At 46.7% G+C, this 25768-nt stretch overlaps 2 protein-coding genes across 2 annotated transcripts in view; one reads left to right on the forward strand and one right to left on the reverse strand.

Moving 5' to 3' along the window:
• Positions 1–22933, reverse strand: part of LOC149339424 (angiotensin-converting enzyme-like) — a 63468-nt gene extending 40535 nt beyond the window's left edge. The window contains exons 1-6 of the mRNA XM_089550921.1: positions 22913–22933; positions 20414–20584; positions 18935–19093; positions 17388–17475; positions 16137–16280; positions 14058–14246 (exon numbers count right to left, since the gene is read on the reverse strand). Coding sequence (XP_089407047.1) covers positions 14058–14246; positions 16137–16280; positions 17388–17475; positions 18935–19093; positions 20414–20584; positions 22913–22933 — 772 coding nt within the window. The remainder of the gene's footprint in view (positions 1–14057; positions 14247–16136; positions 16281–17387; positions 17476–18934; positions 19094–20413; positions 20585–22912) is intronic.
• LOC149339426 (uncharacterized) lies at positions 7039–8396 on the forward strand. The gene has a single exon (XM_089550475.1). The coding sequence runs from the start codon at positions 7171–7173 to the stop codon at positions 8203–8205; it is 1035 nt and encodes a 344-aa protein (XP_089406601.1). The 5' UTR covers positions 7039–7170; the 3' UTR covers positions 8206–8396.
• Positions 22934–25768: the final 2835 nt, after the last annotated feature.

Consider the following 25768-nt stretch of genomic DNA (forward strand, 5'->3'; position numbering starts at 1 on the left):
CGGCGCGTGGCGTGGCTCGTTCGACCGGCGCGTGTCGGAGTTCGATTGGTGGGGCACTGCTGCAGCGCCGCTGTGGCCGGTGCGCACAACCTGCGTTGATGATGATGATGTCCTCAAGCTTAATGGCGTTCTTCGATAGGAACGGACGCACATGTCGCGAGCGTGCCGGCAGGTCTTCTTAGTGGACGCTATGAAAGGACGAGACGGGTGGTGACTTCCCGGCGCTGTCGGCTGTCAGATCACCTGTTTTAAAATATTTCATGTACGGCCACGTGTTTTGCTTTTGTGCACCTTCGTGTTGTTTTGCTTTCGTTGTAAGATTCCCGTCCTTTCTGGGCACAAAATTGTGATTATTCTTACTGTGGAGCTTCATATTGTCAGGGACGGATGGGAAAGAGTGTTTCGGCCAATGGTGCTGCTGTGATAGACGTTGTTGTTGTTGCGACTGAGAGAAGGATGAAAAGGAATGTGCACGGGACTGCCGATTGGCTCCAGCCGAGCCACCACCGCTGCCGCGTGCAGGTAGAGAGATAATAGATAAGAGGAAAGAGTGAAAGAAGAGACGCGCGTCGCAACAACCGCGTCTGCTGAATCGAAGGCGATAAAAGCGCGTCTCTTCGATCATTCTAGCTAGGCCTGACAGAGTCGTGAACGCCAAAGCTGATAGACTTGAGCGCTGCAGAATTTTAGTATTTCGTTTCGCCGTGAGGAACGCTTCAGGACGATGGCCGACCACGGAAACGGGGAGGGTTACACAAAGCTTGTACTTACATATGTAACAGTACCCCGCGAACTCTATCCGCGTTTAGCGATTTGAATCGAATGGAAGTTGTCAAAACGTCACTTCTGTAGCTTGAAGAGGCGGCTGCCGGGTTTAGTGGTACAACAAAACTCGCAGAAAAATAAAGTTTTTGCTGCCGGTTTCTTTTTAACGAAAAATCTTGTCGTATTCTTCAGTTTAAGCAGCTGAACTCTCGTTTGCATCAATAAGTGCAGCCGCAAAATTTTCGCTCATTATACCCTCGACTAAATCCATAAAAACATACAAAATAAAAATTAGCTGCGGTTCAACTACTGCTGAACCTGGTTATGGAACGAAAGCTATGGCGTATCCGGCAAGTATAAGCGGCTTGGCGTCTGTAATGTTGACTGCGTTCCGGACATTGACTATAGGCAGCGCACCCACCCTGCCACCCTGGCAGGCGGCAGTTAATGGTTGATCATGGGAGTTAGCTCACCACATGAACGCTGCGGTATATTGGAGCAGTGCCACGTGTCTACCACAACGTTTTCAGCGCTAACGCATGCAGCCCACATCTCTCTCTCTCTCATCACCCCACGTAACACGATTCAGGTGTCCACTGACCCAGGGAGCCATTACGCGCACTTCCTTTCCTTAAAATGATCGGAGTGTAAAACGAGGTCAACGCAACGCCAATAAACACAACGAACGCCGACGGCCTATGGCTTCAGTGCCGCGTTTCTAGCACAACGTTGTCGATGCCAAAGCATGCAGCGCACATCTGTCACTACCCCCACTTAGCTTAAAGCACTATAGAGGGGTCCACTGTTCCAAGAGGGCAGTTATACGCCTTTCCTTTGCTTTCCAAGCTCCCGCTCCATTGCTTTCGCAGCTTAAAGCGCAACTAGGGTGTCCACTGCTGGTTACAACGGACAACGGCGACGGCAACGCCACAAACGCAGAAACGGGCGCTAAAGAGCTGCACTCAAAAATCCTAAATGACGTCACCGTGGCGTTGAAGAAAAAATCTCTGCCTCTCCCGTAACCGAGAGTAGAGTAAGCATGAAATGTTTACGGGCCTAATGTCATCTCGGTGGACACCCGAACCGCACCGTACAGGAAGGGAGGAACGCCACCACCCGTTCAGCGCGATGCCTTGTCATTTGAACGCAAGGTTTTTTGAGGAAAGGAAATGGCGCAGTAATTCTCTGCCATCTCGGTGGACACCCGAACCGCACCGTAAAGGAAGGGAGGAACGCCACCACCCGTTCGGCACGATGCCTTGCCCTTTGAACGCAGCGCTTCTCCCCCGGATCACGTACGACAACGAAGTGCAACATGCAATTTATGTGGTTTTTGCACGCGTTATTAGAAGTCGGAAATTATAATTCCGTGCGTTATCAAACCCACAGCTCCACTGATATCTTGATAAACATTGAGAAGGCACTGGCAGCAGTTATTTTTTGTCTCGTTTGGAGACCAACCAGCGCTTGCATGCCGGTCGCGTAGGAGGGCTTACGGAGTCTCGTTAAATCTCGCTAAGTCTCGTACGGTGCCCGGATGTTCTCGTTTCAGAGCCCGGATGACTGGAATTCAGTGCCCGGATGAGTGGATTTCAATGCCCGGATGACTGGATTTCAGTGCCCGGATGACTGGATTTCAGTGCCCGGATGAGTGGAATTCAGTGCCCGGATGACTGGATTTCAGTGCCCGGATGACTGGATTTCAGTGCCCGGATATCTGGATTTTAGTGCCCGGATGACTGGATTTCAGTGCCCGGATGATGGCTCTCGGTCTCGGCGTGACGTCACCACACTGCCGACAACGGGGGCTAAAAGCATTTCATGCTTAAAAATTTATATAACACCTACGAGCTTCCACCCCCACCCACCCTCCACCCTCGTCTTACCGCGGCCGCCAGCCGCCAATGCGCACGCGCAGATCTGCGCATGCGCACTAGCGGCTGCGGTAAGCGACACACAGTATACTTTACACTTTGCTAAAGCTATTAATTACATTATATATTTTATTTCACAGTTGCAGTATTATTAATTTTTATTTTACATTACATATTTTATTTTACAATATCAATGTTATTAGTTTTTATCCTAATTAGTTATATTTTCATACAGTTACAGTTTGTTGTTTCTACTTATTTTATTATTTTGTTACGAAGTGTTCTGTTTTCCGCAGTGGAGTCCTACGGAAGCCTTCCCTTTGTAGTACGTGTACCCGTACAGTACACGGGCGTTTTCCCACCCATTTCTCCAACCTGGGTGCAGTCTCCGAGGTCGGGTTACTAGCCCGTGCACCTGCCCGACGCAGTCGCGTAACGCCTTAGCCACTGCGCCACCTCGAAGAGTGATTACATGTAGTGTGAGGGCGCCTTATATATGTATGAGGTCCAGGGATAAGCTACTTTAGCTTATCGCTAAAGGTGAAAACTAGGCACCCGGCGATCGAAGCACGAGGTTCCGTAGGGAAGGTTTCGCTTCAATAAAACATTAGTAGACCCAAGGCTACCCGCTCAGCGCATTAAGCTAACTGGCATTATCGGCAGAGAGGTCAGGAGTTGCATGCCCATTTTGACGGTTCACAGGCGACCACCCGATTGGGCGTGTCGCAGGCCTGTTTTGGCCTTTCTACGCTCGATCACGTGCACACTCGGCCTTCTACTTGCAGTCTTCGGTTACATCGCGTTACCTACACATTTCACAGACTCCAGGGCCAGCTTGCACGAAGCAACTATGGTTCTCAGTTTTGTCTTATTTTCCAGAGCGGTAGTACAAATACACACTCTGAATGGTCCCCTGGACTAAAAGTTGCACAGAGCAACTTGACGAAGGTCCAGGGGCCACCTTACAAGACAGCAGTCGACATAGATTAACAAAAGAAACTGCGGTCGTCAAAAAACACATTGAAAATATATGGGTAATGAAGCAGGTTTCAAAAACATACACACATAGGAAACAAACAGTGGAACAATAAAAAAAAATCATTTGTTGACATGGAAGCACACGGACAATGACAATTAGTTTAAAACTAATTGGCTGCCTAAACCCTGCGTTGGTTTTTGGAAAGGAAAGGCGCGTAAGTATCTCACTCGGTCACGGGACACCTCAATCACACTGAGGTGGCGGTGGTGACCACCTGAAGCTTGTGGGGTTGAAATTGGGGGAGATAAATCCGTTCTCCCCGTTTAAGCGCGGCTGACCCAGTTCAAAACCGCGTGGACCCCACCCCGTGGTCGCGTACGCTACCGAGCGCACGCCGACCACGGCGGGCCTTGCTCTGCGGGAACAAAGGAACGACACACTGGCTGACACAAACGAGGCATTTATTGCTATAACAACAATAACGCCAGCTAGCAACAAAATACACTGAGGAATCGAGGATGTCCGACTCACCAGCACGGTTACGAGCGAATGTTCGCCCACGGTAGGGCCGAGGGAAAATCTCCGAGGCCGGACGGGACGAGCTGAGGGGAACATGTTTCCACACGAGGTCGCCGCCGGCGAAGAGCGGAGCTTTGCGCGTGAACGTCCACACGCTATCCCGGTCCCAGGGAGAAGAGACCCGGCTATCCCCCACAGGGAACTAGTGCGTTACGGGAAAGCGAACGCAGGGGACGAAGGCGTCCCCACAAGCTATTGCAGCTTTCGGTGTAAAAGTTAGCCGAAGATGGGTTCGAACGTCCGTCCATTAGAGCCCCAATATTACACTAGCCGCCACTATAGTCTGCAAACTACACTCACCATTGCAATACAACTGTCATCACTACTGGTTTTCCAGACGTTACTGAAGGTAAATTTGGCATGGGCTTGGCAGAGCACGTGGAGAGGACACGCAATGCGCATAACACATGACCGATGGTCGAGATAACAAAACTTTCTAAAAAATTCAGGGGGGCACTTTGTTGATCTAAAGTGCGGTGAGGCGAAAGCCTTTAGAGCGGTGTTGCTGCTTGTGTCACTGATGTGTGGTTAAGATGTTAATTAAGTACACAATTGTTTGTGAATCTTAAATGCTGGAGACACTGGTGGGCGTTAGGGAGGCATTCGTCTGATTCGACGCCTTTTTACAAACACTGTCCAGCGTCCTAGACAAGGAGAACTACATATAGGTTGGCAGGAAGTAGCGTAGCGTTTTTTTTGTGTGTGTCTATCCCCCTCCCCCCCCCCCCCCCCAAAAAAAAAAAAGGCTACGCTACCTTCTGCCAACGTATATGTAGTTCTCATTGTCTAGGACGATCAATATTCAAAGGATCCATCGGGTATTTGCTGTATTTATTTGGGCGTCAACATGGGAAAGAACTAGTCGAACAAACTTATTCTTGCCCGTGAAGAGAGGAGGTCTCGGTCTTGTTCATTTATTTGTACGACAAATCGTGTCCCGCTTTATGTTTCTTCGCTACCAGAACGATATTTTTCTTCGCACAGTTATGCAAGTTCGTCTATGTCGATTGCTACCAGGAGTTGTAGTATGCTCTGTTGAAAACATGCGTGGTACCGTGAGAGGTTATCTGCGTGAAGTTGTGCTTGCTTATAGAGTGTTACAAGTGCGATTTTCAATGCAGTACCTCTCCTATGTCACTAGAAAAAATCTGTATAAAGATTTAATTGAATCAATGCTCCCTGTACCCATTTACCGATTGTCAAACTGCGGAGGCCCAGGAGCAGATGTGCTCAAAAGGGTTAAAAGAATGCCAGTTTACCCATCTTTGAAAACTTTCTTCTTCAAACTTCACACCGGAACACTGTCGGTCAAAACATGGATGCATGATAAAGGACTATTTGTCCCTTGGTCAACAGATTGTTTTCTATGTAAAAAACCTGAAAAAATAGATCACGTGTTTTTAGATTGTTGGGATGCGTTTTTCTTCTGGGATGTGCTTCAAAGAACCTTAAAGGGTCAGTCTACTGAATTTTATCGACCATATTTTCTTTGCGGCAACCGATAGCTCTTTACTCAAATTACCGTTTAGCCAGCTGTGGTGCCAAGGAGTGCGGTAGAACATTTTAAAATAGAATATATTAATGTGGGAACACATCTGTATGAGATGGTAGTCTCATCTGGCAACCATCTGGATTTCCGCCGCGCGGCGACAAACATGGCGGCGCCCATCGAAGCCGGACCTCTCGCTTCGGACTGAATTCTCGTTGTTGCTGCCTTTTTCAGTGCGTTCACTGGCCATAAATGGGGCGCCTGTCTTTCGCTTCGTCTCATCTTGCCGATAAGAAAACATATAAGAGATAAATTTGCTTTATTTTAATAATTAGAGTGACGATTCTGCCGCTCCTAGGCTTAAGTGGAGAGTCGGTTCGTTTACAGCTATGGTTCCCGTCCTGACGACCAGATGGCGCCACTATAGGCTGAGTTTATTTTTGCGTCCCTGCTAGCATACTCTGAACTAAAAGTGGAAATGTGCCTGCGTTTTGCGTACGTGTAACTATAAATATTCATGTGATTTACAGAAAAAGCGAGCGGTACGTCTTCTACAGTTTACTAGAACAAAACGTGCGTTTCTCTGTCATTGGGGCATACAAACGGTACGTAGTATATTCACTTATGCTACTACAAAAAAAGACTACCACTTTCTTGAACAAAATGAACGTTTGGGGTCGCCACCATGCATTTTTACGCGACTTTTAACGCCGAAATAAAATATAAATTCCTGCCTAAACCGGGCGCAGATCCCTCGTTATTGATGTTATAGGGTGCCAACTACCAGAATATGCCATTATTTATACACTCATCTCGGTGAGTAGACTGACCCTTTAAGGAAAGATTTACCGCTACACCCGCATGGCATCAGGTTCTTACCGGTAGGAAAACAGGACATCCCTTATGACACTATTATGCTCCTTGGCCTCCATAGTTTATGGAAAACAAGGACACAATTCAACAATGCAGAAGTAGTTGTGAGATATCCACGCGAGCATTTCATTGAAGGTGTCATACGTCTGAGGGAAGTGTATCAGGCACTGCCTGATCAGCCAACTTGGTTAAATGTGTTGGATGACTTGGTTGAACTGAAAAAATTTTAACCTGCCGTGTCAGTGCAAGTGTTGCTGACATGTTTTACTTCTTTGTACCCGTTGTGAAATTGTAATAAAGAAGAAAAAAGGAAGTAGAAAAGGAAGAAAAAGGAAGGAGAAAGAAGAAGACGTTGTTCGAAGCGGACGCGTTCCTCGATTTTCTCCGCACAAAAGGTTCAATCAGCCTCTGGCCGAGGTACTGCTCAGGCTTTTGCTGGCAGTAATGACTACCGTATCGTTCTGCCCCGACTCCCAACCGGTAAGCTTGTGACCGACTCCGTTTTCCTGCATGCAGATCTTGCCGGACGCCCGTACAGGGCACAGGATTTCAGAGACTCGCTGCGGAACGTCATAGACCTCAAAGAAATTAGCTCCATCGGACAATTCCAGATGTCTCACGTCTGGATGGTGACTTGCAAATCTGCGCAATCAAAAGAAAAGCTCGTGTCGTGCGGCGATCTCTTGGTGAAGAGCCGCCGCTGCGTTGTTGTTGACCCGGAACCGAAGGAGGTGAAGCTGAAGCTTTTGTGGCTTCCCGAGCGCTTGGAAGATTGCTTCATCCGTGAGGCACTTCAGGCGTACGGGAAGGTGACATCTATCTCAGCGGAAAATTGGAAAGTCTCAGACATGGAGCAGATGAGAACTCTAAGCCGTGATGTCGTCCTGTCTCTTGCTGATGGAGTCGGGGTTAGTGATGTTCCGCATCAGCTGACTGTGTGCGGCGTTCAGAGCCTTGTTCTAATTCCGGGCAGACCACCTCTGTGTTTACGTTGCAACCGTGTTGGCCACATTCGTCGGCACTGTCGTACGCCGCGGTGTGACGACTGCCGGCGTTTCGGCCACACAGCGGAGGAGTGCGTCGTGACGTATGCTGACAAGCTGCGGCATCGTGTGCGGCCCCCTGACGACGCTCTACAGGAGCACATCATGGACGCTACAGAAGTACTTGACGCGACTGGGGATTTGCCAGCCGCCGTTGTAGCTGAGCCTTTGAGTGTCAGTGCACCGGTTGTTCCCCAAAGTGCTGCCGCGGAGTGTAAAGAGCCGGCGGATGACCATGCAGCGCCGCCTCGGTGTGAGGCGCCGGATTCTGCTGCTGGTGGAGAACCAGTGGCCGTCCTTGAGGCCACTACGGATACCACAGCGGACACTTCGCTTCCTCCTGTCAATGCTGGCCAGCAGCTTCCGGATAAGGGCCTTCTTCCAGCGGACGCTGAACCTGGTTCCGCAGACGAGCCGCTTCAGAAGCGCCGTGCGTCCTGCGCTTCCGAAACGAGTGGCGATGAGGACCCGGTGCGCAGCACTCATCGCCGTCGGCGTCGCGCGTCGAGGCACAAGGAGCAGTGCCGACGTTCGCGGTCCAGGAGGCCTGGCGGTGGTTCTCAGGCGGCATCGCCGTCTACCGACAAGAACAGGGAACTGTAGGCATAATTAGTTACAGTCATCATGGCTGATTCCGCAGAGTTAGTATTCGCAACACTGAATGTACGTGGCCTTAGGTCTCGCCAGAGGCAGGTGCAACTCCGCCGACTTTTCTGCAGCAGGCACCTTGATGTTATCGCCGTCCAGGAGACGAAAATTGAAAGTGAGGAGGATACTGAGGTGGCCCTGCAGCCCTTTTTATCAAAATATAATGTTCTCGTAACGCATGCTGTGGGCTTGTCGGCGGGTTGCTGGTTGTTTCTGCGCAAGACACTTACCTGTTCGGGCTTGACCTATAATGTCGATAATGAGGGCCGGTTGATATGCTGCGATTTTCTTCTCTATGGAAAGCCATGGCGACTAATGAATGTCTATGCATTTAATACTGTGCCACAGCGCATTACTCTTTTTGAATGCATTGCCAGCTTACTGGACTGTGACCGGCATGTTGTGCTAATGGGTGACTTTAATTGTGTGTGCAACCCAGCTGATCGTGCCGGTCCTGATACACCCAGGGACAGGAGCGGTGAATTTTTGTCTGTTGTTACGGAAGATGCAGGGCTCATTGATACCGGAAGTTCATGTCCTGGTTTCCGCTTATTCACACGCATTCAGGGCCATTCTCACGCTCGCCTAGATCGAATTTATGCATCTTTTTCACTTGTCTCCAGAGGATTGGTCTGTGAGACTGTACCAGTTTCGTTCTCTGATCACTGCATGGTGGTTGCTCGCCTCGGAGGCAGTGTTTGTTCAAAATTTAGGCCGAAATGGGCGCTTTGGAAGCTGAACTCTTCAGTAATTAATGATGAAGAGTTTGTAATTCGTGTCCGCTCGCAACTGGAATCCTGTCTCTCGAGCAAGATGCCGTTGTTCGCCGCTTGGGAAATGTTTAAGCAAGACGTGCGTGCTACAGCTATAGAAATTGGTTCCGTGCGGTCCTTTCACAGGAAACATCAGGAGCAGACACTCAGGAAAAATTTGTACAATCTGTATGAAATGGAATGCGAAGCACCTGGTTTATATACGGATGAATTAGCTAGTATCAAAAGTGAGTTACAACGATTTGATGCAGAACGTTACCGGGGTGCCCGTGTTCGATCTCGTACCAAGCGTGATCTGCAATGTGAGCACCCGACACGACAGGCTTTGCTTGATGAGCGCCGTCATGCGACTACGAAGTTTATTTCGGGGATGATGTCCAATGGCAGACTAGTGTCCAGTACAAATGAGGTGATGACCGTATTTGTAGATCATTACACAGACTTGTTTAGTGCTTCACCTGATGTGCATAATTCGGAAATTTTGGCGTATTTCAGCACCTTATTGAGCCCTTTATCAGAAGATGATTGTTCTGTTATTAGCGGCTCTTTCACGCAGGAAGAGGTGGAACATGCAATTGATCAGTTACCTGTCTCAAAAACGCCTGGTCCTGACGGCATTTCAAGCGAATTTTACAAGGCTTTTAAATCTATTCTCACTCCTGTCCTGCTGCGGGTCTTCACAGTGGGGCTGGATATAGGAGCCCTTCCTCAGTCTTTTACAAAAAGCCACACAGTCCTAATTCCGAAAACTACTGATGAAGGAAAACTGCGCTCCGTAGAAGGTTATCGGCCCATTACATTGGCAAATGTGGATTACAAAATTTTTGCTAAAGTCTTGTCAAATCGCCTGCAATTTGCAATGTCGGTACTCATTGGATCTCACCAGACTTGCGGTTTGAGAGGCCGCTCCATTCAAAGTAATGTGCACATTGCGCGGACAATACTTGAATATTCCTCCAGCTGTCATGAGCAGCTTGCCCTCCTTCAGATTGACCTTGCGAAAGCATTTGACCGCGTTCGCCATTCATTTCTGTTTTCACTTCTAGAGCGAGCAAACGTGGGTTCTACTGTACTTAAAGGGGTGCAGCTTTGCTACAGCAACTGTTCAACACGATTGATCATTAATGGCCAGCTCTCGAACCCTGTGCCAATCCGCTCTTCTGTGAAGCAAGGCTGTCCGATGTCTCCTCTGATTTTTGCTCTTTACCTGGAACCGCTTTGTTTGAGTGTTTTGCGTAACAGTAATATCCATGGGTTCCCTATTTTGGGTAATGAAGTCAAATTGCTGGCATATGCTGACGACCTTGCATTTTTCTGCGTTGACAAGCCCAGCATTGATAATGTGTTGTCCACAATAGATCAATTCGGCATCGTTTCTGGTGCTCAAATGAATCGCTCCAAAAGTTCTGGCCTATGGTTTGGTTCATGGGGCACAACTCCACCTCTGTACGCTGGCATAGAATGGTCTTGTGTGCCTCCTAAATATCTTGGCGTTCCACTTCATGCCTACAAATCCAGTGCCCATTACTGGAGAGAGCGAGTTCCGGCTGTTGAGCGTTATGCTCAGACATTTGTACCGCATCGCCTCTCAATTTTTGGCCGAGCCCAGGCTTGCAACACCTTTCTGGCAACAAGAATTTATTACGTACTCCAGGTCCTTCACTGCGCCAGACATTACATACAGCGTTTCCATCGTATATTTGCGACGTTTATTTGGTCCTCCAAATTTGAGCCCATGCGGCGTGATAACCTTTTCAGGCCTGTTTGCGCAGGAGGCCTGGGCCTAGAGCACCTGTATGTGAGACAGTTGGTTGCCCGTTTCTTCTTTTTTCGTGCTTGTTCCCTTCCGATTATTAGAGCATTCTTGCAGGTTAACTTCATGACTTTACTTCCGAACTTAGTAGTTTCTTCCAATTTTACTGAACGACCCCGTTTACTAGGCTTTATGCAGGAAGTTTATGCCTCCGTGCGTTTTCTAACAGTTCGGTTTTCAAATGAGTACTTATATTCTGTTTCGCGCAAAAATTTGTACAGGGATTTGATATCCATGCTCTTCCCGCCCCCACTGTATCGTTCCGTCTACGTTGGGCTCATGGGTCATGATGTTTTAAAGCGAGTGCGTAAAATGCCAATTTCTCCTTGCACCAAAACATTTTTCTATAAATTACACACTGAAACTCTACCTGTCAAGACGTGGCTCGATAGGAAAAACATTTTTGTGTCTTCTGTAAACTGTCGCTTGTGCAATGTGCCTGAAACAATTGAACATTGTTTTATAGACTGCAAAGACGCGATTTTGTTTTGGGATGTGTTGCAAAGGACGCTACAGAAAGATTTTCTCCTAAATTCCTACAGTGTGCGCTACCTTGTTGTTTCCCAACCTGACTCGAATCCTTATGATACGATTCTTCTGATTGGACTTCATAGTCTTTGGAAAACACGCATGCAAGATCGCAACGTTGAACCTGTTGTTTCGCCCAGAATTCACTTTAGCCGAATGTTGCTGCAGGTAACGGACATTTACAAAAAATCGGACTTTGTACCGGATTGGTTTCCTCTCCTGATGCGCTGTATATCTTTACCGGCCTTTTAGCTATAATATGTTACTATTATGTTTCTGCCACCTAGCGCCTACCTAGGTGCTCTGTAAATAGTTGTTTTTGTGTGTGTATATGCACACACACATATGTATATATATGCTTTGTATACAAAACCATGTAAATAAATACCATGAAAGAAAAAAAAAAAAAAGGGAAGTAGCGTAGCCATTAGCACGCTCGCCTGGGGAACGGGAGAATGGTGGTTCGAATCCCATCGTGTACAAGGATTTTTTTTTTTCTGGTCTGACTAGAAAAGCGTGACACCTCTGCTGACATCCTACTGCTGACAACCTTCTGTCTACAACGATGAGGTATTAAAGGCTTTCGCCTCAATAAGGTGACCGCTGCATTCGCATGCGGGACAAGGCTCACTGGATATCTTTAGGAAAGGCCTTGTTCATGATGTAGACTTAGGTGGGATTATGCCGGACATTATTACGTCGCCTACTAGGCAGGGTCGACCGGGGGGTATGCGTGTTCGCCAAATGCAGCCGGTACAGCCAGCGATGACAGCGCCGCCCACCGGCAGGTAGCAGCCACCATTAAGGCTCGTTATAAATATTCATTCAGAACGACGGCTTGACATCGCCGCTATGGCGCAGTGGATTAGAGGCACGTGTTGCGTATGCAAGGTCGGCCGTTCGACTCCGCTCTCTGTACCGTAATTTTATTGTTCTTTTTTATTTCATTTCTTATTTTTTTTCCCCTTTTAGGTCGCAAATCGTGATGCTTAGTGGCATTTAACGCCGTTTAAGATTTTCAAAACATTTTCTGCATACTTTTACACAGATTATTCACAGCGCTGGAATATCAGTTTTGAATTTAAACTAAACATTACATGGTTACTAACAATAGGTTGGTATAGACTTTTAACCATTATTTAGGGAATAATTATCCCTTTTAGGTAAGCCGTTGTGACAATCTTCAGTCACCGTGATCAATTCACCGTGGTTTCAAGCCTTGTGGCTGTACAGGCTGCAGTTGGCGAATACGCGACCGGTACAAAGTGAAGGCACGAACTGACCACATGACGTGATCCGATCACGGCAGTCCAGACACAACATCACGCGCTGCTGTCTGCGTCGCAGCTCTGATGGTGGTTTCAACACATGCGGCACTATCAAGACTGTTCATCATCAGTGCTTCTGAAGTTATTGATGGTGATGTCATGTGTCTAAGGTGAAAAATTAGAGATTACTGCGGCGACCCGCATTGGGAGAATGCGAAAGCTTTGTCGCTCGGCTCTTATCGCCTCTCCTTGCCTCTTTATCATTTTCTTTTGTTTATTAATAAATTTAACGACCTAATTAGCGTACTACTCGTATGCTTTAATTAAAAATCAATTTATTTACTCTGATTATACCTTCTTTTATCTCAACCGTCTTGGTTTTTCAAATTTGGCGCTATGGTTGCTCTCCCTTCCATTTACTATATCCGCTTTCAGCCCTACTCAACCGTCCAATGGTTGCCGATAATTAATTAACTAATTAATCTATGTCAGTGAAACCTTTTCTTCGATTAATTGTTCATTTCAATTCATTTCGCTTTCAATTAATTTCAAACTTTATTTTCACTCCTTTGCCTATTTTTCTACTGTTTCACCGTCCACGGCTGTTTTACCGCCCACTCCCTATATGAATGTCCGCGCTATATCGACGTTTTTTCGAAATTTTTGGCTCTAAATAATTAACTAATCAGCCTATCGACATATGTTTTTTTTTCTTTTTGCGCAGCATCCTCGCACTGTCCTCTATCGATCACAATCATTCGTTTGACGCTACCTCTTCTGTGAACGTCACAACTGCTGCGGGTACGTTTTGCGGACACGTTTTCGTGACACGACCCCGCCGACACAGCCTAGAAAAGCTTTCGCAATAATTAAAATTCAGGGGCACTTTGGCTCTCTAAAGTGCTGCAAGGCGAAAGCCTTTCCTGGCGCACTGTTTGGCATTGACTGCGAGGCTGTTTGTGCTGTACTAGGGCTTTATTTGACTACACACTTTGACTACACATTACAACTACACATTTTGACTGCCGACTTTGACTGCTTCTTTAGCACGACTCTCTCTCTGCTTCGATGAGTTCGGTTGTATCCATGGCTCTGTTCGAACTTCGCAGTAATGAGGTATGTAATGTGGTCACCCACGGACGCCTTACGCCCCCTGTCGGAGCGGACGACAACTATTTTTGTTAGTTGTCGTCTGCTCCAAAAGGGGGCGTCAGGCATCCGTGGGTGACCTCACTACTTCGAATCCGCGCACTCTGACGTCATAACCATTTCAACCGACCGAAAAGCGCGACACCTCTGCTGACAACCTTCTGTCGACAACGATGAGGCATTAAAGGCTTTCGCCTTAATATATTCTTGCAGCAATGTGGCGTGTCTCAAGTGAGCTCTCGGTTTTAAGCGGATTTCTGTACCACGTGCTCATACCTAGAAGGTGGGCTGGAATCGTGCCGTCCGTTGGCATGATGGAGCCGTATTTCTCACGCAGAAGCTTCCGCACGAAGGCGTGTAGCTTCATGTAGAGCGGGTACACCTCCGCCCAGGCATCGATAACTTTTTCGCCGAATTTATGGTCTCCGAAGCGATCGAACCACTCCTGTGACACGTGCTCGAACCCTGCGCATGCGTTTGTGAATCGTTGTATTGCGGCCCACGAAACATAATTTCTTACCAGCAACACGGTTGAGATTACAGTGGTTCCGAACCACCAGAGAAACATGCAAAAAAAAAACGCATAGTAACCGCATTTGCATAAACTTTCACTGACGCAAGACTGTGACGGGTTAACGACGTCACACTGTTACGAAACTGCGGCGTGCGAAAAACTGCTTGCTGTGTTCAACATAGGCGCGCTCTTATTGCACACGCATTGAGGACGCATGTAAAGGTAGCTCTTATAAAAAAGGGAACAGTCAGTTTTCACACGAGAACGAACTGTGTTGTTACTTCTGCACCGAAACTGAAATCGCCTCATGGACATTTCAGCCCGGAGGAAAATTATTCGTGAAAGGCGTGGCTGCCACTCGTATTTATGCATTAATCAATGGTTGAACACGGATGATGTGTTCCCTTTAATATTAGAACTGCCTGTACTATTGGGTTAACGATTGCGCGTTCATTCTTTTCTCAAGTTGTAGACGATCTTTTGAGCACTTTGCGGTGTTACGGTGAAATACGAAAGGGAAGGATAGTACGTGCTCTAGCCAGGAAATACTTTTGAGAAAAAGTGCTCGAGTGGTTTTACGTAGACAAGACAAAATTGTAAGCGAATAAAATTAATAGTAGTTTACATCCTGTCCGCTGATTTCAAGTGAGCATGTCTCTTAACGAGGCACTCCAGTACTTTTACGTGAACGCGTTCTTTTCTCGGCTCCAGAGAAAAAGCTATGCATGTGCTTTTCCAGCTGTCTGCTGTTTCTTAGCGCGTGCTCGGTACACAGTATAGTTTTTAAAAATAGCTTACAAAGAAATACGGACTCCCCGGCCGGGATGAAACTTGCGGTCTTGACCACCAATAAGGTAACCAATTAATACCATACAACCTATCTGCATTACATTGGGACGAAACAGTGACAACGATAGTTGCAGCGTACTGAAGGGAGCTTGCAGAGGATTTATAATCACCAGCGGTAAACAAGCCACCTAGTAAAAAACAAACACCACTCTCTCTAAACAAAATGGCAAATAAACTACCAAAGACTACCCCCGACCCTACCCTCGACCCCCTCCACCCCTTCTGGCGCGAAGTAGTGACGACGATAGATGTATGAGCCCTCCTCTTCCATTTTTTTCTTCTACTTCACCCTTTGAAATTGTTATCAGCATACAGGGTGCTTCACCTAAGACTTTACACAATTTTTAAAAATAAGCTTTTTGAATTAGAGCGCTTTTTTTTCAGCATAACATTGACAGCGTTGTAATACAGCCAAGACGTGCCAACCAGTAGGCTGGTTAACTAATCCTGAATAGTTGATTTTTTTACAGCTACCATTAGTATAGTTAATTACTACGAGGCATGCTGCCCACAGTAAGCAGTATCCATACCAGTTTTTAGAGTTTCGAAAACGAGGTTACCTTCGGTGCTGCTGCCCAGCAAATTTTGGCTGCATTGCGCCAAAATACATGCGCTTTCGAGAGGCTTGCAGGCAAAGTAACCTCGCCAGTGCACGAAACTCTGAGAGATAGCCAAAATTCATAGGGCCAAAGGACCGAGGGTAACCGCATTTTTTAAATTCTAAATATTGATAATAATATTACTTACGGTGGGCTACACGCCTCCCAATAATTAAGGAGCCCAACAGTAATAGTTAGAAAGTTAACTATTCAATATTAGTTAACCAGCCTGCTAGTTATCACGTCTTACCTGTATTCTGATGTGCTACACCGCTACCAATGCTATGCCGCAAAAAGCACTCCTCCAACCAAGAAAGTCTATTCTTAAAAACTGTAAAGTCTAGGTGAAACACCTTCTATACATGGGTTAGGCCCACTTAATGACTCTCTCACCGTCTCCCACGGCGGCCTTTTTGGCGAGGGGTAGGAAGCCGATGTAGAGCCGCTTCACCTTGCCGCCCAGAGTCGAGTGCCACGCTTCCCAAGCTTGGGCCAGCTTCGAGTAGTTATTGGAGTTGGCCATCAGACTCTGCAGGTCTGTTTCATAGAACACACGAAGACGTCAGGAGTCCTTCTTTCTATATACACGCTCGCGTTTCAGGAACTGAGTTATTTCTTCTCTCAAATGGCTCTGCGTCAACAATGGAAACTTTCGAAAACACATCAAGCAGAAGCTTATTTACCTCTTTAATCGCATAGAATCAAAAATATATTAGCCGAACGCTGAGAAGGCAGCACAGCTCTATTTTAAATCGATACGGAAAACAGCAGTTTCCGGCGCAGATGAAGTTTGGTTTTTATTTCTGCAGTAGCACAAAACTTCGTTCGAACATAAAAGAATCGACAGAAATGCCTCTGTTACTTGACAAGGCTTAGCTGAGTAAAGGTAGAAACCGACATTAATAGAAGAAAGCTAGAGTAATGCTCAACAGCTTGGCAAGCGAGTTTAGTGTTGGCTGTGTGGTGCTGTAAGTACAGGCGGAGTCCATCTATCCAAGCCAAGCTATGACCACAGATCTCGTCTATGAGAAAGACATTGCCGGAACAATAAGAAGTTAATGATATGCATTTGACAGGCACTCTCGAGTTGTAAGAAGCAGCCTGCCAATATTGAATGAAGAAGAAGTACGAAACAGTTGCATCCCTTTAGTGCTCACGAAAAGGGTGGAATGATTGACGCAGGGATTACAAAACTAACTCTAGTTATTGATATCCTATTAGAAATCAAGATTATAAAACTAGCCTGCGGGCATGTAAGGCGAAGAAAAAATGGCCAGCCGTCTATTAAGGTAACAATCTAGATACCAAGGAACGGTAGCTTGTCTGCGAATTTTACATGCCGGATAAAATGTCTTCTTTCTTTCTCTCTCTTCCAAAGGAACAAAATCTCGCCAGAGGCGGAAAGAAAATTAGGTGAGTAGACGAGATAGCGAAATTCACCAATATGTCGTGATCATGACTGGCTCAAGAGAGGGCCGATTCGAGAGAAACGTTTGTCTCACAGCCGGAGTAGCATGGTTAAAAGTGGGGATGACGCTGGACGGTGTAATAATCCTAACAGTGAACCCCCTTTAGCAAGATGTCGTCTTGCAGAAGAATGGAAGAGGAACGTGACACGTCAGGAAGCACATCTGGGTCATTTACCTGGTTTAAGTCGTAGCTTAGATTTGCCACCGAGGGTGACTGTTGATTCATGGAGCATTTTCGTCATGTTCTTCAAATAATCCATAGCCTGAAAAGAATGATGTTCGAATGAGTTTTGCAAATGGACGCGATAGGAACACTGCCAAGACATGTTCAAACACTAACATTGCGTATTTCGCTTAAATAAAAAATCCTGCCGTGTGTGTGTGTGTGTGTGTGTGTGTGTGTGTGTGTGTGTGTGTGTGTGTGTGTGTGTGTGTGTGTGTGTGTGTGTGTGTGTGTGTGTGTGTGTGTGTGTGTGTGTGTGTGTGTGTGTGTGTGTGAGAGATATTAATGCTGAAAAAATGCTTTCGTAATTGACGAAAGTTTGTCAGCCGATGCAGTAGTAGTGCATCAGCGTTGTATAGAGGCCAGAGGATTAATCTAGCATCCCAAATAGTTAATAAGCTATTTTAAATGCATTTATTGGAAATAATTATTAGCCGGAACAGTTCATAAGGCGACACTGGGGAAAAATTCATGAAATTATTGTTTTCGGCAAAAATCGATTATCCTACTATTTCTGGCTGCGTTGATGTTTGCCCGACTGTAAAAGATGCATTTATCTCTAAGAAAATTGCGTTTAAAAATCCTCCCGCAAGTCGATTCAAACTCGTGGAGTGCTTACCGAAAAGAACGGGTTCACATTGAAGTGAATGGCGGTGTAGCGTAGCCTCTGTGATCCGCGCACAAAAATTGTCTCAACGAACGCACTTGCGAAATTCTCCGGTGTGTTCGGGACACCTCTATTTCGTTTTTTGGTCTTTTCTGTATTCTAAACAGGAATACACCTATATGGGAATAAAAAGGGAGTAAACTCTCCTCTCCAGCACTCCCTTTTATAAAAGGAAGTGCGCTAGAATACGGTTTACTCCCTTTTTATACCTTTCCGTGCTGACAGTAGCTCATAAAAGCTCCGTTTCCGGAGGGAGCGGTCTCTTTCGCGGTGCCCTCTCGGTACAGACGAACTTCTCTTCGTCATCAGTGTGCTTTTGAGCATTAATCGCTCGTGTAAACGCCGCTTTAGGGGTTTCCCAGCGCCCAACCCGAGACTAACTTGCCGAGCTCTGCACCAGACGGCTCGCTCTGTTTAGGCTTAATTCTGTCTTGCTTCGTTTTGGGCCGCACTGCAGTTGGTGCAATTTATGGGGAAATCCCATATTTGTCATCAATTAATATTCATTGCATGCTACAGAAACCTGTTTATTTGGCCAGACTTCCTATAGACAACTACTATATTCGTGCTGTCTGTCTGTTTGTGTGGCATTGAATTTCATTTCTATACTTGTACTGTCTTTTCGAGATTGGAATAACCGATTAAATATGATCCGTCATTGCGTACAAGTAACCACCGTTTCTCGTGGTACACATCACATTCGTTATTTCTCCGTGTGGACATGCATACTCCTGTTACAGTGATGGGTCGTGGTGTTTTAAGAAAAGACATTCCAGGCGCCGGTACGAGTGCATAGAGGGCAATTATCCCCGTGCAGAACAAATGCCGTTACCTGGTTGTAGTCTTCGAGGCAGAGGTTGCTCAGTCCGACTTTAGAGATGCGAGCTAGTGCTCGCACCATCTGGTCGTTTTCGATGCTGTCACAGCTGTACCGCCGAGCCGCCGTAGCAATCACGTCGCTGCTTTCGGAGGCCACCGATTTTACGTGATTCTGGTAAAAATACGAATGGGTGTGACCAACAGTTTAAGCATTTAGTCTCTGTCAGAATGTGGTACACGCCTGTCCGCGTGTGACGCCTTCCGGTGCCAGGTGGTGCGGCTTCAGTTATAGCTGTTTGATCATAAAAATTGCGAGAACACTTTGGCAGCTAAAGTATTGAGAAGCGAAAGCCGAGGACACTATGCCGTGACGACTTCGGGTGAATGTTACGTCACATCGTTCCCGTGGCTATCTCGATGCCCAAATTATACATCTTTCGGGGATCTGTAGTGCTAATTGCGCTTAATTAAACGTTTTCCCAATCCGACGCTTTACCGACCATTCTGTGACAATTTTCACATGTCATGACGACTTCCGGTGACGTCACACCGTTCTCGTGGCTATATCGACGTCCGCGCTATTTCGACATTTCGGACTATAATTAATTAACTAATTACTCTACAGTCATCAAACTTGCTTTCTAGGTTCTTTTTTTCCTCTTCTATCTGAAGCAACCATTCATTTTGTTCTATTTTTTATTTCCCGAATTAAACGCGTGTGACACATTTGTTAACGGACGACAGTATGAGCCTTGAAGGCTTTTGCCTTAAAAGTGACTTGTCTCAGTTGCCACTCTCCGCGTGCTTGCGGATGTCCCGCCAGCTGTCCTACATATCGCCATTATCTTCTGAAAAGTGTTACTTTTTTGTTACCTTTACTTCTTAATTTATCTCTCGGATAAGCATAGATTGTTGTTAATGCGTCTGTTTCACTGATTTTGTTGCCAGGTGGTTGGGCGCTTATCAACAATCTAGAAGCTTGCAAAAGTTGAACACAGTTTACGTTGTTGACCGCGAGCGTCGCTGCAGTTCGTACACACCGGAATTTCAACTCGATATCATTAAGGCTCCCGAACTGCAGAAAATCCAGTGTCAGCGTTTGTCGGCATTGTGAGCGAATTCGTATGGCCCAGCTGCAACCAAGGTCACGCGATCTTGTAGCCGTGGACAACCTGGTTTAGGCCGATTCACACGACGCTCGTGTTCCTGTCTGTTCCGTCCCTGCAAGCGCTCGTCCCTGTCTGTTCTCTCTGCGTCCATGTTGTTTTAGCGCTTCGAAAAATGTCAAAACACGACGGTCCGTTCGCCCGCGGCCCGCGCTCTACGTGTTCATGCGTCACCACACTGAGAGGCGCGCTGACCAGGTCGCGGGCTGACAGCGCGCCTCTTAATGTGGTGACGCATGAACACGTAGTGCGCGGGCCGCGGGCCAACGGACCTTCGTGTGAATCGGCCTTCTGTTGCACGATGGTGGGACCCGGAAAATGCTCACCAGCTTCGCTGCGTTTTCTTTGGTCCTATTCGTGTGGTAGTGCCAGCGGGCTTTTTCCACGGCATCGCCGAGCTCTTTCAGTGTCTGGTCGGCGGCTTTCAGGAACTTCGAGGCGACTGCGTGGTCACTCGAAATGGCGCTTGGTTTATCGAAACCTGCATTGTGTTCGGACTGCACAGGGCGTAAAGGTTACAATTAACTGACTCGTAAGAAACTCATAATCTAACAGACTATAAAAAAAAATTCAGGGGGCACTTTGACTGTCTAAAGTGCGTAGAGGCGAAAGCGTTTTCCGCACCACTTTGACTGCTTCTGTGGCACTGGTGGCGTCACATGTAATTGAGTACTAATTACTAAGTGACGACAAATCACTAATTAATGGTTAATTACTGATTTGTGCCTGAATACTAATTAGCTGCTGATTGATGACGCTTAAGCTTCGCCTTTAGGAGTGGAACGCGACAGCGTGTTGTAGCGCGGCCAGGGAGTCCACGGAACACCACCACCCGTTCGGCTCTATGCCTTGCCCTTTGAACGCTTTTTGAGGAACGGAAAGGGCCCAGTAATTCTCTGTCATCTCGGTGGACACCTTAACCGCACCGTGCAGGAAGGGAGGAAGTGGGAGTGGAAGAAGAAAGACAAAGATGGCCCGTAATGAAGAAAATTAAAATTGTATTTCAGGAAAGGAAATTACGCAGTAACTGTCTCATACATCTCGGTGGACACCCGTCAAAATTCAGGGGGGCACTTTTTTGACCTAAAGTGCGGTCACTGATGCCTCTAAGAGTGGAACGCGACAGCGTCTTGCAACGCTTCCAGGAGTCCATAGAACGCCATCGCCCATTCGGTTCTTTGCCTCGCTCGTCGGTAAATTGGTTTTTGAGGAAAGGAAATGTATCAGTCTATCATATCTCGGTGGACACCTAAACCTCGCCAGAAGGGAAGGGAGGAGGATGGGAGTGAGCGAAGACACCGTATTCACTAGACGCACCTTTGTTCTTCCCAAACCATCGAGCTGGCATGGCGGAGTGGATAGCATGCTCGTCTCACACTCCAAAGACCGGGGTTCGATTCCCGAGCTCGACCAATTTCTTACTCGGTTTTATTTATTTATATGGCCTGTCTAGAAAAGTTAATTAGGCTAATTGAGTAATTAAGCAATTAACTAAGCTCAGTCCCACTTACTTAGAGCATCACTATACGATCCCTTCAATTGGTTGCCTGGTTACTAGCTGAAGGCCCCGTTTGAAATTCGCGCACTGTGACGTCACGACCGTTTCGACCAACTGAAAAGCGTGACATTTCTGTCCACAACTGCTGCTTACAACGATGAGACATTAAAGGCTTTCGCCTTAATATAGATTTTCGTGACCCCGTTCTCAGAGGCGCAGAACCCGACTTTCCGGTCACATGTTCGTCGAGTGAAGTCTGGAGCCGTGTTTTATAGCGATCTAATTTTCATTACATTTGGCCGTGACTTCAATCATAACGAAAACATTAGGATGTGGGGAAGTATAAACAACCGGTCACAGTAATAGCCTTTCTGGTCGCGGTGACGCCGCTATCCACCCCATCAGTCGTTGCATCCAATTCGGCCGAGTCGCAGTGGCCATGCTGAGCCAATTTATGGCATAAACACCGCACAGTTTCTTTTCCGATACAGAAGTAGCGCCGATAAAGCTCATCGGGCGTGTCGAACATGTCGTAGTGCTAATAGAGTTGCTTAATACTATCTACAGGGAAGAGTGGTGCCACCGTCTATGTGATCCCTCGCGGGAATACCTGGATAATGAGATTTCGCTTGCTGCTTGGCTATTGTGGGGTGAAAAACGTGGGTTCTGCCTCGAAATCGGTTTCTGCGATGCAATCTGCTCTCTTCTGTGCGCAGATGTATTATTTTAATCAAGGACATCGGACATCTTGACAAGCTCTAATTTCCCCTTGCATGTTTTCCTCAACCATTCTTCACGCAGTGAACCATGTTAGCCCATGTGGCGGGCTATGCACTTCATCATTTCATATTGTCACGTAGTGGTGACTGCAGTCCGGCGAACAGGAAAACAGCGAGAATGTAACGAAACTCTTTATTTGGGCTGACTTGCGCCCGTAAAGAACTGAATCACTCGGCGGCGGCGTAGCAACAAGCGTGCTCGGCGGTCGTCGAACAGAATGCCGGCCGCTGTCGGCCGTGCTCTTTTTAAAGCTGATAGCGAACTTTCGAGATAAAGCTTGGAAAATTACTAGAACACTCTGGAACCACGTAGAGTTGGCTCCACCTGGATACGATCGATCGAGATAAATTTAGGCGCGTCTTGAATCACAAACAAAGCGGCGTGCCAGCAGCTTTGAAGAATGAACAAACAAACCCTACAAACATTCGCGGTAATATGAACATCATTACTCGCCGCTTCACCTAGTACGCATTTAATGGCGGCGTTTCATCTTCTCCCTTTTTTGCTTTATTTTTCCTTTTATACATCGCTCTTCTTCCACCTTTACCTCCCAAATTCCCTTCCCCATGTAGAATAGCATTTTTCAACTTAAAACAGTGCGCAGGGACAGGACACAGTCGAGAAACACACAGACACAGCACTGACTGTGTCCTGTCCCTGCGCACTGTTTTAAGTAGAAAAATGAACCAACTGGCCCCGCTACTTCCCATGATAGAATAGCATGCTAGCGATTTTTAGACGCCGGCTAAATTCTCCACTTTTTCATCAAAGGGCTTCTCTCTCTTTAATAAAGTCCAGGTTTCTTGGACGAAATTTTTTAATATTGAATATTATAAGGTAATTTTATGGAAATATTGAAGGTAATGGTCGATTCTTCCCATGCGTAGCAAAATTTTTGAAATTTTTTGCATCGCTCGCTTAGAGTATTGACTGCCATAGAAAACCAGTGCGAAGCGTTTTTGACGATAGCGAAAACGTTAATAGGACAAAAAAATGCAAGCCTGCATGCTGAGAGGAGATCTGCGGATGTATTCATTATTGCAGTGAAATCTTATAATATATCAAAAAAATGCGTTCATGAACTCTTTCCCGTTCAAAAATACTTTTGTGCGTATTTGCTGGGTGTGAAGGGGTTTTTCGCTCCCTCAATGAAGTTAACGGAAGTGAAAGTTCTGTGCTAGGCTGACATCGAAATTTGCAGTCTTCCACTGAGGTTTGTCTCACGAAGACTCGTATTGTCACGGCTTAACCCACATTTTATGCCCAACAATCGCGAAGCTAAATGCGAAACCAAATTCCGCGGCATTGCTGCTCTTCTCCACGGTGGATGAATTATCTCAGCTACACTTTTCCTCCTGGGTAATATTGAGAAACTCTACGGCCATACACTGTCATTTGTAGGCATCGGAACCGGTCCCCGAGTGTGACATGGGTGCGAGGCGCGTTTGTACAAGTAAGTACCATCATCAACATTTTATCTGCCACGACCAGTGAGACGTCATCCACCACGGCTTATGTCACCAAGAGCCACGAGTAATGGCAGATAACCAAATAAAACGAAAATGAAATCAATCATCCTCAATGAAGCATTTTCGGTCAAAAAATGCGCCCCAGAACAGTATGCCTACCGCATACCTTTTCAGATGGCAACGTAAGCTAATAGGATTTTGCAGATATTAAAAACTCTTGGAACACAAATCAAGTTCAAATAATTGCCTTCGTAGATCTAATCTAACACCGAAGAATGAAGGGGATGGATTTATCCACAGCAGCGTTTTTATTTTCACGCACTCGGATATTATACTTTGTAGAAGGATTGACCGGTTTAAATGCATGTTCCAGGTCAATGAAATCGCGGATTGAAACAATGTCGAAAGAGAGCTCAGAATGAACAGTTACATAAGTCTGAACTGAAAAAGAACAGGCGGATCTCATACAGCTTTTGTGGCGAGCGTTGTTTACATGTTAACATAGGCAGCATTTGACAGTGCCACCACTAGGGGCTCTGCTACTCGTCGCTTTCTCCACCTTTGGCGCGCCCCTATCCGTGTGAGAGGCACAAACACTTGCGCGAGAGCGGAGTTCGAAGGAATTCGTCAATAAACACTGGGAACAGGGGACCCTCCCGGACGACTGGCGACATGCGGAAATAGTAATGATTCCGAAGTCCGGAAAGACTCCAAATCTGGAAAATCGTAGACCCATTTCGTTAACATCATGATTGGGAAAAGTGTACGAGAGAGTTGTGCATCACAGGTTGCAGACCCACCTTGAGGACAACGAACTCATGCCGCACACTATGTTTGGATTCCGAAAATACCTACCAACACAAGACGTTCTCCTGCAGATCAAATAGGAGGTGCTTAATACCGTCCCAAAATATGGAGAAAACATCTTGCTCGCTCTCGATCTTAAAGCGGCCTTCGACAACATCAGTCACAGGGCTGTGCTGGAGGGGCTCAGCAAACTGGGTTGCGGGCAGAGAGTATTCAACTATGTGAAAGCCTTCCTGACTAACAGAACCGCTACCATTAGAATAGTAGGCATCAGGACTGACACCTTCAACACCCCCAAAAAAGGAACATCGCAAGGCTCTGTGCTATCCCCTATGCTTTTTAACATTGCAATGATTTGCATAGCAAGGACGCTCGAAGAAATTGAAGGAATCAGGCATGCCATCTACGCAGATGACATCACAATCTGGGTGACGAGGGGAACCTTAGGAGAAAAACAACAGCTTCTTCAGCGAGCAGCAGACACGGTCAACGCATACGCCCGACACTGCGGACTTGCATGCTCCGCTGAAAAATCCGAGGTGCTCAGAGTCTACAGAAAAGGATATGATCTGCAAAACTCCATAGATATCTACATAGGGGAAACGAAGATTCCGGAAGTATCGAAAGTTAGGATCCTTGGCATGTGGATCCAAAGCAACCGTCGTATTGATCACACGATCAGACAGCTAGCAAATACCACAGCAAAGATCGTCAGCATGATTGCAAGAATTTCCAACAGAAGAAGAGGTATGAAGGAGGAGGACACATGTAGGCTAGTACAGGCCCTCGTGGTCAGTAGGATCTTGTACGGCGTCCCCTACCACACACCGCTCGAGCAAGAAAAGGAGCAGTTAGAGGCAATTCTTAGAAAAGTATACAAATGCGCTCTCGGACTGCCGGTCACCACATCGACGGGGAAGTTCCTTAATCTGGGCATAAACAACACAGTACAAGAACATATCGAGGCCCGCCTTCTCACGCAGAAAACAAGACTGATGCTGTCCGAAATGGGCAGACACACGCTGCGGTTGCTGGGCATGAGGGACGCTTTGAAAGAAATCAACAGCACAGCGAGCGTACCAGATGAAATCAGGAGGATCATTGAGATCTGTCCGATTCCGAAAAAC

Source organism: Amblyomma mixtum, chromosome 6 (genome assembly GCF_055824585.1).
Source record: "Amblyomma mixtum isolate Tamu chromosome 6, ASM5582458v1, whole genome shotgun sequence".
In the NCBI taxonomy this organism is placed as follows: Eukaryota; Metazoa; Arthropoda; class Arachnida; order Ixodida; family Ixodidae; genus Amblyomma; species Amblyomma mixtum.